The 13,466-nt window shown below is 40.6% G+C and overlaps 1 protein-coding gene across 4 annotated transcripts in view; it reads left to right on the plus strand.

Moving 5' to 3' along the window:
- The first annotated feature begins 380 nt into the window (after positions 1 to 380).
- Positions 381 to 13,466, plus strand: part of LOC121681596 (two pore calcium channel protein 2-like) — a 225,836-nt gene continuing 212,750 nt past the window's right edge. The window contains exons 1-2 of one of the 4 annotated variants that reach the window (XM_042061418.1): positions 381 to 629; positions 709 to 903. In XM_042061418.1, coding sequence (XP_041917352.1) covers positions 810 to 903 — 94 coding nt within the window. In that variant the 5' untranslated portion in view covers positions 381 to 629; positions 709 to 809. The remainder of the gene's footprint in view (positions 630 to 708; positions 904 to 13,466) is intronic. The other 3 variants (XR_006022199.1, XM_042061417.1, XM_042061416.1) reach the window with 3 other exon arrangements.

The raw sequence follows: 13,466 nt of genomic DNA on the forward strand, positions 1-13,466 counted from the left end.
CATACTGTCCATAGAAACCAATAGAAATGTAAAGTGAGTAAACATGTGTCTATTGTCCATTAGAAATGGACTGATATTTCTCAGGAATGCTACAACAGCTGACATCTGACTACCCATAACCATAGCACTGAATTTTAACAATGAAAGGTGTGCTTTTATCAGGGCAAAAGACACTTTTTGTGAAGGGTGACAAGACTTAAGTGTCAGTTTGACAGTATTCACTTCACTTCAGACTTTTGTCAGTGACCTAGCCTAGTGCTGCAGTTAGGCTACTTCGAAATCTCAGAAGAGTCCAGTCACATTTTCAGTGTCAATGTAGGCTACCTGTCTAAATGTAGCAGCAACGTTCAACCAGCACAGTAAACTTAACTTCTGCAATACGGTCTACAGGCCAAACATGCGGTAGGAAAACGAAATCGCCTGAATAGCAAATAGTCCGCCTCTGAGACGGCGGTTGAGGTGACAGAAAGCAGCGCGTTTTATAAAGGTGTTTACAGGCTCCTGTAACAGAAAATGACATATGGGAGGAGCTGTCAGCTTTACACTCGCGGTTCCTCAAATAACTTCATGCAGTGAGCGGAAGATCGGCCACAAGTTCAGAAGTTGTCAGGCTTCGCGCTCATTTACAGGTAAAAAGCTACTTGCATTCCAATTTCAATCGTCATAAAACGTGACTTCCGTAATCAAGCATGTGGTCTTATTTTTCAGTCTTTTCTTTATTGTCGTGAAAACGAAGATCAGTGACCCATCTATCCCAGGAAGGAATCATACTCAACAAACAAGGAGTTAGCCTACTAATCGCGGATCACATGGAAACTCAACCACTTTTGACGGAAAGCATTAACCAGGGCCCTATAGATTATGGCTCGCACTTTGAAGATGGAAACCATGGGTCATTAAACAGTAAGCGACTATGTTGCCCTTATGGCCTTCTATCGTTTTTATAAACGTATGAAACTTTGTAGCCTAGGCTGCATGGCAGAGACTGCGTAAACCTGACCGGAGAGCACTGATAGGTTAAATTAAGTAAACTTGCGCTGTGTCAAGTTTGACATTATTTGCAGACCTATAGCCTAGGCTAGTGGGTTGCTGGTGGGAACGACAGGTGTCTTCTGTCCCTTATATGACTGTAAAACATCAGATGATGGTTGAATTGGCAGATGATAACTTTTCGTTACCAAAATTAGTGGCCTATAGCCACAGACTAAGCTACTTTTAAAAGTGGCAAAAAATTGATGAATGTGTTGCGCTCATACTGTACTTGCCTTGCTTGCTGTTACCCACGCAGATTGGTTCCTGTAGTCAAGCTCTATAATAAAAGGGCCCAACTTAAAAGCAGAGATATTCATGTAGTTGTGCCTATGGGTTTTCAGGTGGCCCAAAGTAAAAAGTGTATCAGCCATAGCATTTTTACATTATTTTATTATGTCATTATGACATGGCATATTATCACTTTCATCGTAGGCTACTTGCAAGCTGGTTGTTGTTTGAGTAACGTGGTAGTTTCAAGTCTCTGTTACAAAGATTTCTTCTTTAACTTTAGCAAAACTGTTGCACAACAGCAATGTTAAACATGGAATGTGGTGAATGCAGGTCTAGGCAACACAGCAACATCAGCTTTTGCATCAGATTGTTTTAAAATGAAAAGAGAGCCACACAAAGAGCTGCTTTGCATTTTTAATCAGATTTCTTGCCATGTTTGCGCCAAAGTCATTTCGAACTTTCATTGTAAGTGACACTTGGCAATTAAGGCAGTAATAAATGTATCAGCCAGAATGAGCAGACATCCAATGGAAAACCAAGTTTACCTTCATAACTTGCATAATATTAGCCTGACGAGCCAGACCCACATTAAAATGTAGGGTCTGTGGCCGGTTGCACAAAGCACCTTAAGTTTTTTCCCTTAAGTATGACCCTTAAAGCTTAAATTCTCCTTAGGTAAGGGATTTACTTAAGGGTGTTGCACAGAATGCCTTAAATTGTTTCCTTAGTTAAGAAAATCGTTAAGGGATTTACTGCATTGAAAGAGATTTTCCGACACGAAAATTCTAGTTTCCATGGAGACCTCGCTCGCACCTGTGTAGGCTAGGCCTACCTGTAACGGTAACGTTGCCTGCGATAACGTTAGACAAACACTACAACTATCAACTCAAAATGGAGGAAAAGAAGGCAAGGAAGCCAAATTGGACAGAGGACGAAAAAGTTATTCTTCTTGAAGAATACAGTAAACGAGAAACTATACTAAAAAGTAAATTCGACCCGACAATAACAGCAAACAAAAAACAAAAATTGGGAAGAAATCACTGCTAAAATTAATGCGAGAAGTACGGTGAAGAGGAGTGTACCAGAAATACAAGAGAATCTAACTGTGATGGCCAAGAAGGAGATGTCCTGCTTTAGGAGGGAGTCCAATGGAACTGGTAAGTTAAGAATAACTTTTAAGATATGTTTTAACTGCAGACTCAAGATAAATCAAGTCAACGGCTAGGCCTAACTTTTCGTTAACTTGGCCCAGTTAGTCTAACGTTAGAACCGTTATTAATTTGTCACTGATGGTCATTGACATTGATATTTCTGTTCTGGTGTCGTTCATAATAACAATTATATTTCCCTCTAACGAACTATTAATCTGTGATTGCTTTCATTATGCTACAAGTTATGAATATTAATTATAAACTAGACTGTACATCATCCGCTGTTAACTTAGCTAGTTAGCTAACTAACGTTAGCATGCGTCCGTTTAACATTGGCCTTGACTGCCTATAACGTAATTCATGTTACCTGATGTTACTAACGAAGTTTATTTCCATACAAATATAATTTTTTAGGTGGTGGATCAGCTCCAAAACCAATTTCAAGCGATGCTGCAATGGTTGCCGACATCATTGGTAGGGACTCACCCACAGTAATGGGGATTGCTGGTGGACAGGAGAGCGGTGTCATATTGGAAAGGTAGATAGCCTGATAATATTCTTTAGTTTGAGCTTAATTAGCCTAATGACATTATCCTATCTTTAATGGCATGATTGTATAGTTAACCATCAAAACCTTCTGCAGTGAGCCAGATAAAGAAACAAGGGGTGAACGCGATGTCCCCGTTGTCCTGCATGAGGTGATCCCTGTGCCAGCCCAAGCGCAAAAGAGACGGACAGCGGAAAAGTAAGTTATTGATGACACTTTGATGTTTCCATATTCAAATGTTACAGATGGTGTTACAATCCTAAACATGGTAGTCTTATAAAATACAGATGTTCTATATAACTGCCTATGCAATTTAGGCAAGGCCTGTCTTATTGCAGCAAAAAGCTGACGTTTAGCCTATGTAACCACCAGACCTAATTAGGCTACTTTTGTTCTTTTCTTTTCATTACAGAAACAACGAAGAAACCTCGGACGACGTATTGGCCCTGCAAAAAGAAGTTTTGCTTCTTCAGAAAAATAAATTACAATTAGAAATAGAAAAATTTGAAATTGAAAAAAATTATTTGACAATGCAAAGTGTTTTGCTGCAGCATAAATTAAGCAAATTGGCTGGGGAATCAATAACATTAACCTTGACTGAAGAATAAGTCCAGTTACGCAATCAATAAATCATATATTAATAATTAAATGTGTATCACCATTTCATTCCATGTAATCAAATGAGTTAGACTGACTGTGATTCATAATAGTTATTTATTCATTGTTGTAGCCTAATTTAGCTAAAGAAATTGTTGACCATGGTTTCCCTTACAATGTTCCCACTAAGTTCAACTCCTCCCTCCCCATCCTCTTCGACCTGTTCAATGGCCTCAGGTAGGTCTTCCTCAACTCCTGCGAAGTCCTTTGACAGGTTAAATAACACTGCACATGCAAGAATTATTTTGCATGCCCTGCCCGGTTCCACGCATAGCTCACCATGTTGACACATTCAATAATTGAACGGGTTTTGCACAGACTGGCGTTGTAGTTCTCCTGTTGTATGGGATTGGAGATGAACATAATGGCATCAGTCACAACTAATTAGGATACATATTTAGGTCAAACTGCCTATCAGGCCTGGCTACAATTTAGACAACAGGCCTGAGGTCTGTTTCTCGGATTCCTAAAAGGTGGCATCAGCCAGGAACGACATGGGTAGCCACTGTCACCCAGAAGGATGCCCTTGTGTCTACCCTCCTCAAACTCCCGTGCAAGGTTGCTTTCTTCGAGAATGAGCGCATCATGCGTGCTTCCAGGCCACTGTGCCACGATGTTGATTATTTTGCTTTCATGATTACAAACTAACTGTACATTTATTGAATGGTATTTTTTTCTATTTACAAATTGGTCTTCATACTGTACAGGCGCTTGGATCCTGATGTGGGTCCCATCTATCACCCCACACACTCGTGGGAAGCCGGCAACGTCGAAGAAATGTGCTGCTATTTCGTCCTCCTCCGGTTTTGATGGAAATTTCACCTCGGTGTTAAGGAGCCTAGAAAGGGCATTTGAAACGTGATGGATTACGCGGCAGACTGTCGATCTGTGTACGTGAAAGACGTCCGCTACCACAGACTGTAAAGTCCCAGTAGCATAAAATCCAGTGTTCGTACGGGTGCTTGAAATCCTTGAAAATGCTTGAATTTTAATGTTGCGTTTTCAAGGTTTGAAAAGTGCTTGCCTTTCGGATAAAGTGCTTGAAAATGCTTAAAATTGTAAGTGTATTTCTTTTGACACAAATAGCTATCTGACGGAATAGTTAGCTTATTAGATGCAGAACGTCGGAGAGTTTAAAATTAAAACTTCTCCGCCATGGTCCTCGGTTGCGCACCGATCTGCGTAGGCTATGTGACTGATCTGCCAGTCTGTTTTCATGCGTGACAACGCCCCCCTGCACACAGTCGGAGATGACCATCAACATGAAGTGAGGTTGCCGTTTCAATGAGCGTTGGTTAGAAAACAGCTATTTTGGACTGCTGAACAGAAATCATGTAGGCCTAGGGTCTTACAGGTGCATTGCTAGCTAGGTCGCCATTAAAGCTAACATATTATTGAATAAGCTACTTAGCTCCAATCATTGGAAGACAAGGAAAAAGTTAGGTTGAAGAGGGAGACGAAACTTTATGGCATGTGAATGCAAAACCGGACCAGTCATGTCTATGGCCGTATCTGATAGAGGTCACCTTTCTTTCTTCAAATTTCGTTTTATTCATTAACTAAAAATAGCCGACAAGACAATTATCCTTGCATCAACGCAGCGTCACGCAACACGTAGTTGTAGATATACCTCTGACATGTCAAAATGAAAGTAGAGTTGACTGCTGTCGCGGAGCTATGTCCTAACTAACGACGCAACACAGTGTCTCACGCAGCTCAAATAAACTTCAATACCCACAAATCCATTGTCCAAAATAAATAATCGTCAGACCTGAACAAAGGCTGACTTCAAGGCCTACTCAAAATGTTATGCTGAAATTCAGTGGAGTTGCAGCTAGCTAACCTGCACTGACAATTAGATATCAGAGTCTGGACCAATAGTAGCATATAGATAGTAGCCTAGATAGTAGATAATAGTAGATATTTATATGGATATTATCTAAGCATGATATTGATTATCGGTCAGTTATTTACACAGGAGACGGGAGAAGGGAAATCAGGCAGAAAGGTGGAAATGAGGAGAAAGAGTTAGGAGAAGGGAGGGAAATAATAGGCAAAGGGCCCTCACAAGTGAGTGAGAGACAAGATGTGACACTCACTGTGTCAGAAGGTACAAGCTCCGCAGCCTATGACCCTGCAATTTATAAATGCAACATTCACTATGATGAGGAGAAGCAGAGCATTCTTAAATAAAGATGGAGCAGAGATCAGTATAAATATCTTCAAAACCAATGGGAGAAAATGCTCTTGAAATATACAGGTGCATCTAAAAAAGTAGAATATTGTGGAAAAGTGTGTTGGTTTAAGTTATAAACAAAACATGTTATAAACTGAACAAATGTTTCTACGTCATACGGCAAAATGATCATGATAACCATAGAGGGCTGTAATGTAAAGGCTAAGTCTTTCATAGGCATATATAGGCTACTTTGCTCTTTTATAAATGTACCATATGCCTAATAGGCTGTATTTCTAAGTGTGATTTATGCTATAATGTATAAATTATATTTATGTAAATGTATCTATTAGTTTCCGCAATATTCACCATAAGTCATCATTTAAGGGGTTATTTTTAATTTTTTTCTTCCTTGGGGGCATGCCCCCGGACCCCCATAGTATTTCGCGGGGGGCAACATTTCTATCAACACCCATGACCTCGGTATTTGAATCCTGGCTTGGTCATGTCAAACTTTAGCTCAGTTTTGTGGTTTAATGCTTATAGGCTCTACAAGTGGAAAGACATTAAAACACCATGCATATGTGCATATCGTGCCTTTTGGCAAGAAGTTAAATTTATCCAATTATATGACAACTCAGTCATCTTTACATCACCCAACGTCACATCTCCACATTGCTAGCCTACTGGTTGGTAGCTCATGATAACAAATGTAGGCCTGTCTGCATGCCGTTGTAGGCAAGAAAGAGACATAATCAGTCTTGACTCATGAAAGAGCAGCCTTAACATTAGTTTGAGTTCACATATTCAGCAAAGATTTTTTTTGGTATATTGACTCAGCCAGTTAGATAGCAAGCAAAGTCTACTTCCAGACAGGTGACACATTTTTAAGTTTTCCTTTAATTTCTTTTCCTGCTATTAAGAAACACAATTTTGTCTGTTAAAACCATCTTTAAATGATAAAAAAGTGAAAATCATTTTGAGTTAGTATATTCGTATAATGTCATTTGCCACCGCTGTAAAAGCTTAAAAAATTGATCTTAAAAGTGCTTGAATTTGATCTTGGAATAGGTGTACGAACCCTGAAAATCGCAGAGCGATCATTAATTGCGGTACCGCTGGTAGCGCACAGCTGCGGAAAGTAGGGTGATCCAACTCCAGACGGTCAGACAACTCACAAATTGACCGCCGGTCAAATTTGTAATCTAGCAATAACTTCCCATCAGTTAATGTATCCAGCGGGTTTTCTCGGTCGCGGAAAACACATCTCGGAACATGTTGATTATGGTTTACAATCATGAACTCAGCCATATTTCGATAACGGTTAAAGGGAGCGCTGAAAGTACCTTAAATATTTCCCTTAGTTTTCTCGTTAAGGGCTTTTGTGCAACGGTTTTGACGAACTTTAAGGGATTACTTAAGTATAAGACCAAGATAAGGACAAACCCTTAAATACTTAAGGGAAAATCTTAAGGAGAAAACTTAAGGGTGTTTGTGCAACCGTTTTTATTTTAAGGGACCCTTAAGTCAGATTTTAAGGGAAAAACTTAACTTAAGGTGCTTTGTGCAACTGGCCACTGGACACTCACCGTTTGCAGTGTTCAGTCCGAGGGGCGGGATAATCAGTTGTCTTTCAAATTCCCTCTGCACGCAATAGGACAGTGGCAGCGCTATGAGTCCCATGCGTTTCCCACCAGCGGAGCTAGTTGGCTAGTTCAAACGTTTGCCAACTTAATAAAAGCTTAACTCGTGTCACACTGTTCGCCAACAGCAACATCCATCTTATTTGTTTTCAAGTAGCAGGGAATTCAAGCCAAACCGTTGCAACTCTGCCATCAATCATTATGTTAAGCCCACCTAACGACTCTATACACGATTTCATTGGCCTGATTGAGTTTCGATTTCTGGAGCTCACAAGCCAACGGAGAGTTGCTAGACTAGCCGCTAGGGGCGCGTCTAGATTTCTAGGCTAGCATAATATGCATATCAAGCACATTCAAGAAGCCTATTTCATGTTTAAATTCAAGAATTGTGTGACGGGAATGTTGGGAAATTAACATTCTAAAGAATATCTGGGTTCATTGAATATCTGGGTTCATTGAATTCAACATAGAATTTTAGAACCTTCAATTGTTGCGGAACTTAGAATGTTCAAAAACCTACCCCTTTAAGGGTTAAGGGTTATTAATCATTTTGGTTAAATGTAATCACTTAGAAGTCTTCTGGATACATAAATACATAACATTGTAATAGAATTTGACTTTATATTGCAATGTGCATAGTATAGGCCTATTTTAAAAAATGCTGAATTTTATATAAAAAAAATAAAAGGGCTGTGTATTGGCAAGAACCTGGTGATACAATACATATATCACAATAATATTTTGATATTGTGCATAGGGCGATTTATAGTGATTTTTGTAAGTCTAATTTTAGAAAAGCTATGACATTATAATGAAGACACCATCATGTGAAAGCCCAAATTAGTCCATACTTCAGCTTATACTGTGGGAGCAGTGGCGGCTGCTGGTCTTTCAAAGAGGGAAATCTCATTTTCGGGCCTACATCATAAAAATTGTCTATTTATTTATACATAAATTCTGCCCTATGTTCCTCTGTGACCCTGTCATATCAACTACTGTAGGCGTCTTTTCCAGTGACTTGACCAATGTCCTCTCAATGGCCAGCAGAGTGGGTGTAGGACTTGAGCTGAGAAGCTCCTTTCTACACCTGTAGATGTAGCTCAAATTATTGCCACTAATGACAACAGTTTGTAAAGCTGAGGCAATGCACTGTCCAACTCCATGTCTTTAGAGAACACCAAGTAACCACACAGCTTTCCCATGTTACCCTGCAAGTCAAGTCAGTTTTATTTGTATAGCGCATTTAACATGAACAGAGTGCAACCCAAAGCGCTCCACATACAGTGGGCAGTGCTTCGACTTGGCCAGCTTCACTCGCGGTCCGCGCGTGGGATCACGCGGTATCACACAACTTTAATTTGTATTTTTCCAGTGAGACCTGCAAAAACCCAAACAACCGGTAGATGGCTCAAGTGAGCAGGGTGTCTCGTGAAAAGAAATGGAGCCTGGAAAACCCTACACAGACTTCACTACAGACTTTAGCAGACTGGTTTAGAAATAATTTAATAGCCAGAAATATGCCTGCCCTGCACTAATAAAGAAATATTTGGTTAACTGCGAGTGAATCCCGTTTGCAGCCGTAGAAGAAACGCAGGACAAATTAAACATTCTGGTTTTCTCCGAGTGCAACGATGATAGACAGACATAATTTGGACAAAATATAGAGCACATTAACCTCCGTTGCTCAGCCAAATGCCTTCCTGTTACGTCCTGTTATCATGGAGTTAGCCTACAGGCGATAAACGATTTTTGACGGTCACAAGTTTACTTCATCAGCGGTTTATTTTTATTTTTTTGATTATTAAAGAGTGTTTTTCATTTAAAGGTTTGACTTCGTGCTTATTCAGTAGAGCATTTAGTGCTCTCCCCAATCCCAGACATTCACATTGCATGTTTGTTTGTAATGGATGCAACCGCGAGATAGGCTATGCGTTTGACGGCAATGAGTTGTTAACAGACATGAACCAAGACATATAGCCCAGCAGCAATCTAGGGACTGTTCGTGTATTGAAGGGGCCACCGGAGGAATTTTGAGTGCTTCAGTTGCAAGTTGCATGACCCTCTCTTGCCTGCTAGAAATTGTTCAATGACCCTCCGACAGAATTGTTAAAAAAGACATGACCCTCCCCTGCCAATTGTCGCTGTCTTCCGCCCGCGCCACAGCTACACACTGCGATAACGTTCTTAAATCCATCTTTCTCGTGAGCTTGCATGCTATCAGTCCTTCCTTTTCAAATGTGTTGCGCCTGTTTGCACAATTTCACAAATAATCATATGTGATTAATAATATGACAAATAATCCCTGTGCACGGGGACCGAAACAATGCATGCCAACTTTTTCCGTGTTTATCACGTATTTTAACTTTCCCCCGCTGTCTTGCCGTTTTAATGTTTTCCCGTAGAATATCCCATATTTTAATACTCTCATAACAGCCCTGCCATCGGGCCTGTCTCTGTGTTGCCCTGTTGCTACCCCTTGCCCTTCCAACGAAACAGATGTCTTCAAATCATAGTTTTCCTTGCTTGAAGGCGAACTCAGAGTGATGTTAACCTATTTAAGTTTAACGGCGTTATTGTCGTGAGAGCACGATTCATTGGCGCTTGCATGTTCGGCCTTTTGTCTACGTGCGCACCTGAAGCTACTCAGCTACAAGAGAAAGAATTTCCCCTGTTTGTATGTTCACTGCAAGTTGGCCTACCATAACTTACCAACTCTGCACTGTAGACCCTAACTGGCTATTTATATTTTTCTGTGAAATAAGCAAATGTATTTGTTCAACTTTATGAAGCAGAAATATGCATAGGCTACTTGGAACATAACACATTTGACAAAGGACAGATGTATGTTGCTAGTGACAAAATATTAACTTTCAGTGTTTTACGATGTCTTTGTCATGGGGAAGTGTTTTTCCCCATGCATTTATTCTAGGTTACTGTCAGTGACTGCCGTGAGAGAAGCGGGTTCTGTGTTTCGTTCATGTCAGTGACTGACACGAGAGAAGCGGGGTCTGTGTTGTGTTGCGTTAATTTATTTTAATTGGGCATACCGTGCCGTGCCGTCCACAGCTCTTCAGTTCTGACAAAGCCAAAATGACTCCTTTTGAAACAATGAGTGCAGGAAGCGCGTTTGTATGGTTATATTGCTTGGCGGGGGGGATCCCAAGCAGCTTTCAGCCATAAGGCTACTTTGAGAACATTTCAATTCACCCGACACTAATATTCAAAATGTTGAAAACTATTTCGGCATAACCTATAAAGCAGTTTAATTAAATGGAATGTTAGTTGTAAACAAACAAGCTACTTGGTGAGGCTTGGCCTCACAGATGCGCTCGTGCCTTAGATGGCAGAAAAAACTTCACGATAGGCCTATTAACTAACCACCCGATTCACGTTGGCTGGGGGGAAGGGGGGCCATCAGACATTTGTGCCCAGTTAATCCGGCCCTGCCCCCAACAAATCACACCTTCCCACCTCTGACAGCTTGAAAGAAGTCAAGAGGACTCCTTACTCACAGACCTATTCACAAACCTGCGGCATTTTGCCGTGTTTTGAAATCCTATGCAGCTACAGGAGCTTCCAATCGTGAGGAAGCAATTTTGCATTGTAGGCATAACTAACATGCAATAACGCCGCCAACAACAACCAAAACTAGGCTAATCATTGTCAACATGTAAATTAAATGTAACATTATTGTGAATCAAATTAAAATGTTCTCTTTTACAAACGTAGGCATAGTAACAGAATAATTTAATAATGTTACAAAGATACTACATCAATCCGTATGTTTCATTGGGCTACTAGGCTATTTGTTTTGCCTTGATTCATTTAGGCTAGGCCTTTTTATTCAGGGGCCGTATTCACAAAGAATTTTAAGGCTAAAAGTAGCTCCTAACTGGCGAATTTAGGAGCAACTCCTAAAAATAATGGGCGTGTCACTCCTAACTTTAGGACTCCTAATCTTTTCACAAAAAGTAATTCACGAAGCATTTTAGACCTAAAAGTAGCACCTAAGTCTGGGACAGCTTAAGTCGAGAGGACTCCTAACTCACTAAGACCTATTCATAAACAGCTTTTTTGTGGCATTTTACGTTGCGATGTTTTGAAATAGCCTATGCACAACAGGAGCTTCCAATCGCGAGGGAACAATTTTGCATTCATAAAAGGGATGCAATAACGCCACCAACAACAACCAAAACTACTCATTGTTAACATGTAAATGAAATGTAACGTTTCATTGTGAATCAAATTAAAATGTTCTCCTCTTTGCAAACGTAGCCTAGGGATATGGTGACAGATTAATTTAATAATGTTGCAAAGGTAGGCTACTGCATCAATCCATAGGCCTATGTTTCATTAGGCTACTAAGCTATCTGTTTTGCCTTACTCTTTATTCATTTAGGCTAGGCCTTTTTATTCAGTTATTAATCATCTTCCGTCCTTCGCACTACTTGTGTAGCGCACGCATTCTCCGACCTGTCACCTGTCAGTCATCATCGGAAGAGAGGTGTTTGGAATTCCCGCGTTACAATCGTCAGCCAATCAAGGTGGTCACTTCAGTCAAGCTCGTGCATGAGAAATGACATCATCCATAGCCACGAAGACTCACTCCTAGTTTAGGAGTTGTCTGAAAGGCTTTGTGAATAACTTTTAAGAGAAAACTCCAATCTAAAATCTGTAAGTGCGATTTAGGAGTAGCCTACTCCTAGTAGTAAGATAAAAGCCTTTGTGAATAGCCTACGGCCCCAGTTATTCATCATCTTCCGTCCTTGTGTAGCGCACGCATTCTGAGACCTGTCACTCATCATCGTAAGGGAGGTGTTTGGAATCATGCCCGCCAGCCCGCGTTACAATCATCAGCCAATCAGCCAATCAAGGTGGTCACGCTTGCCCATTTACCCAAATTAATGGTCGAATATTACTGATGATCATTGTTATTTAAGAACATGCAGTGTGCGTAGGGTACCAAAAACATCTTGCTCGTAAAAAAGCATCATAACGCACATTCTGGCGGGTCTGTTATTTACTGTAGGCTGCGCAAACCACATGCCTTTATTTTGGGCAAGCCTGCATTCATTCATTCATTCAACCTTTATTTATTCTCGGAGGGTCATTGAGGGAAGCCCTCATTTTCAATGAAGCCGAAATTACAGAAGCGAAGCAAAGCGCCCCACAAACAAGACAACATTCGAGGCCTTCTGTTGAAGAATTTTATATAAAGCCTGCGCTGACAGTAATCCTCCTGCCCCTGATAGGCCTACCACAGCTGTGGATAGTGTGGAATGTTCAAGTAATAACACAATCCAATGTGTGTCTCAATTGTCCCCCGCTGACCACCTCACACATTTCTCTAGATTTTGCAACGAACTTACATGACACAATGTCACACAATCGCCCCTGTGTTGGAGCCGGTCTGATGCGTTTGGATTCAGCCATTGCTGGTCATGAAAAGAAGTCCACTTGAGATGGTTGCTAGGGTGTTACTAGGGTAATTATAGTGGTTACTACAACAAAAGTAGTTGCTAGGTTGGTTGCTAGGGTAATCATGTTGGTTGCTAAGGTGGTTGCTAGGGTACTTGAGATTGTTGTTAGGCTGTTGCTAAGGTAATTATAGTGGTTACTATGATATAGAAAGTGGTTGCTATGTTGGTTACTAGGGTAATCATGTCGGTTGCTAAAGTGGTTGCTAGGTTGACATTTTGGAAGTGGTTGCTAGACTCTTTGACTCACCCCACTGTTTTTCTATGGAGTTTAGATCAGGGGACTGAGATGGCAATGGCCGAAGCTTGATTTTGTGTTCAGTAAACCATATTTGTTTTGATCTGGAAGTTTGCTTTGGTTCATTGATCCAATCATGACCAACTTTTAATGTCTTGGCAGAGATTGACAGATTTCCTTTCAAAATGTTCAGGTTTTTCTTGGTGTTCATGATACCATGCGCTGTAATTAGGTTCCTAAGGCCTTTGGGAATAAAAACAGCCTCACAATAGCACAGCCTCTCCACCATAATTCTCATTAGGTATGGGGTTCTT

This window comes from Alosa sapidissima, chromosome 14, assembly GCF_018492685.1.
Source record: "Alosa sapidissima isolate fAloSap1 chromosome 14, fAloSap1.pri, whole genome shotgun sequence".
In the NCBI taxonomy this organism is placed as follows: Eukaryota; Metazoa; Chordata; class Actinopteri; order Clupeiformes; family Clupeidae; genus Alosa; species Alosa sapidissima.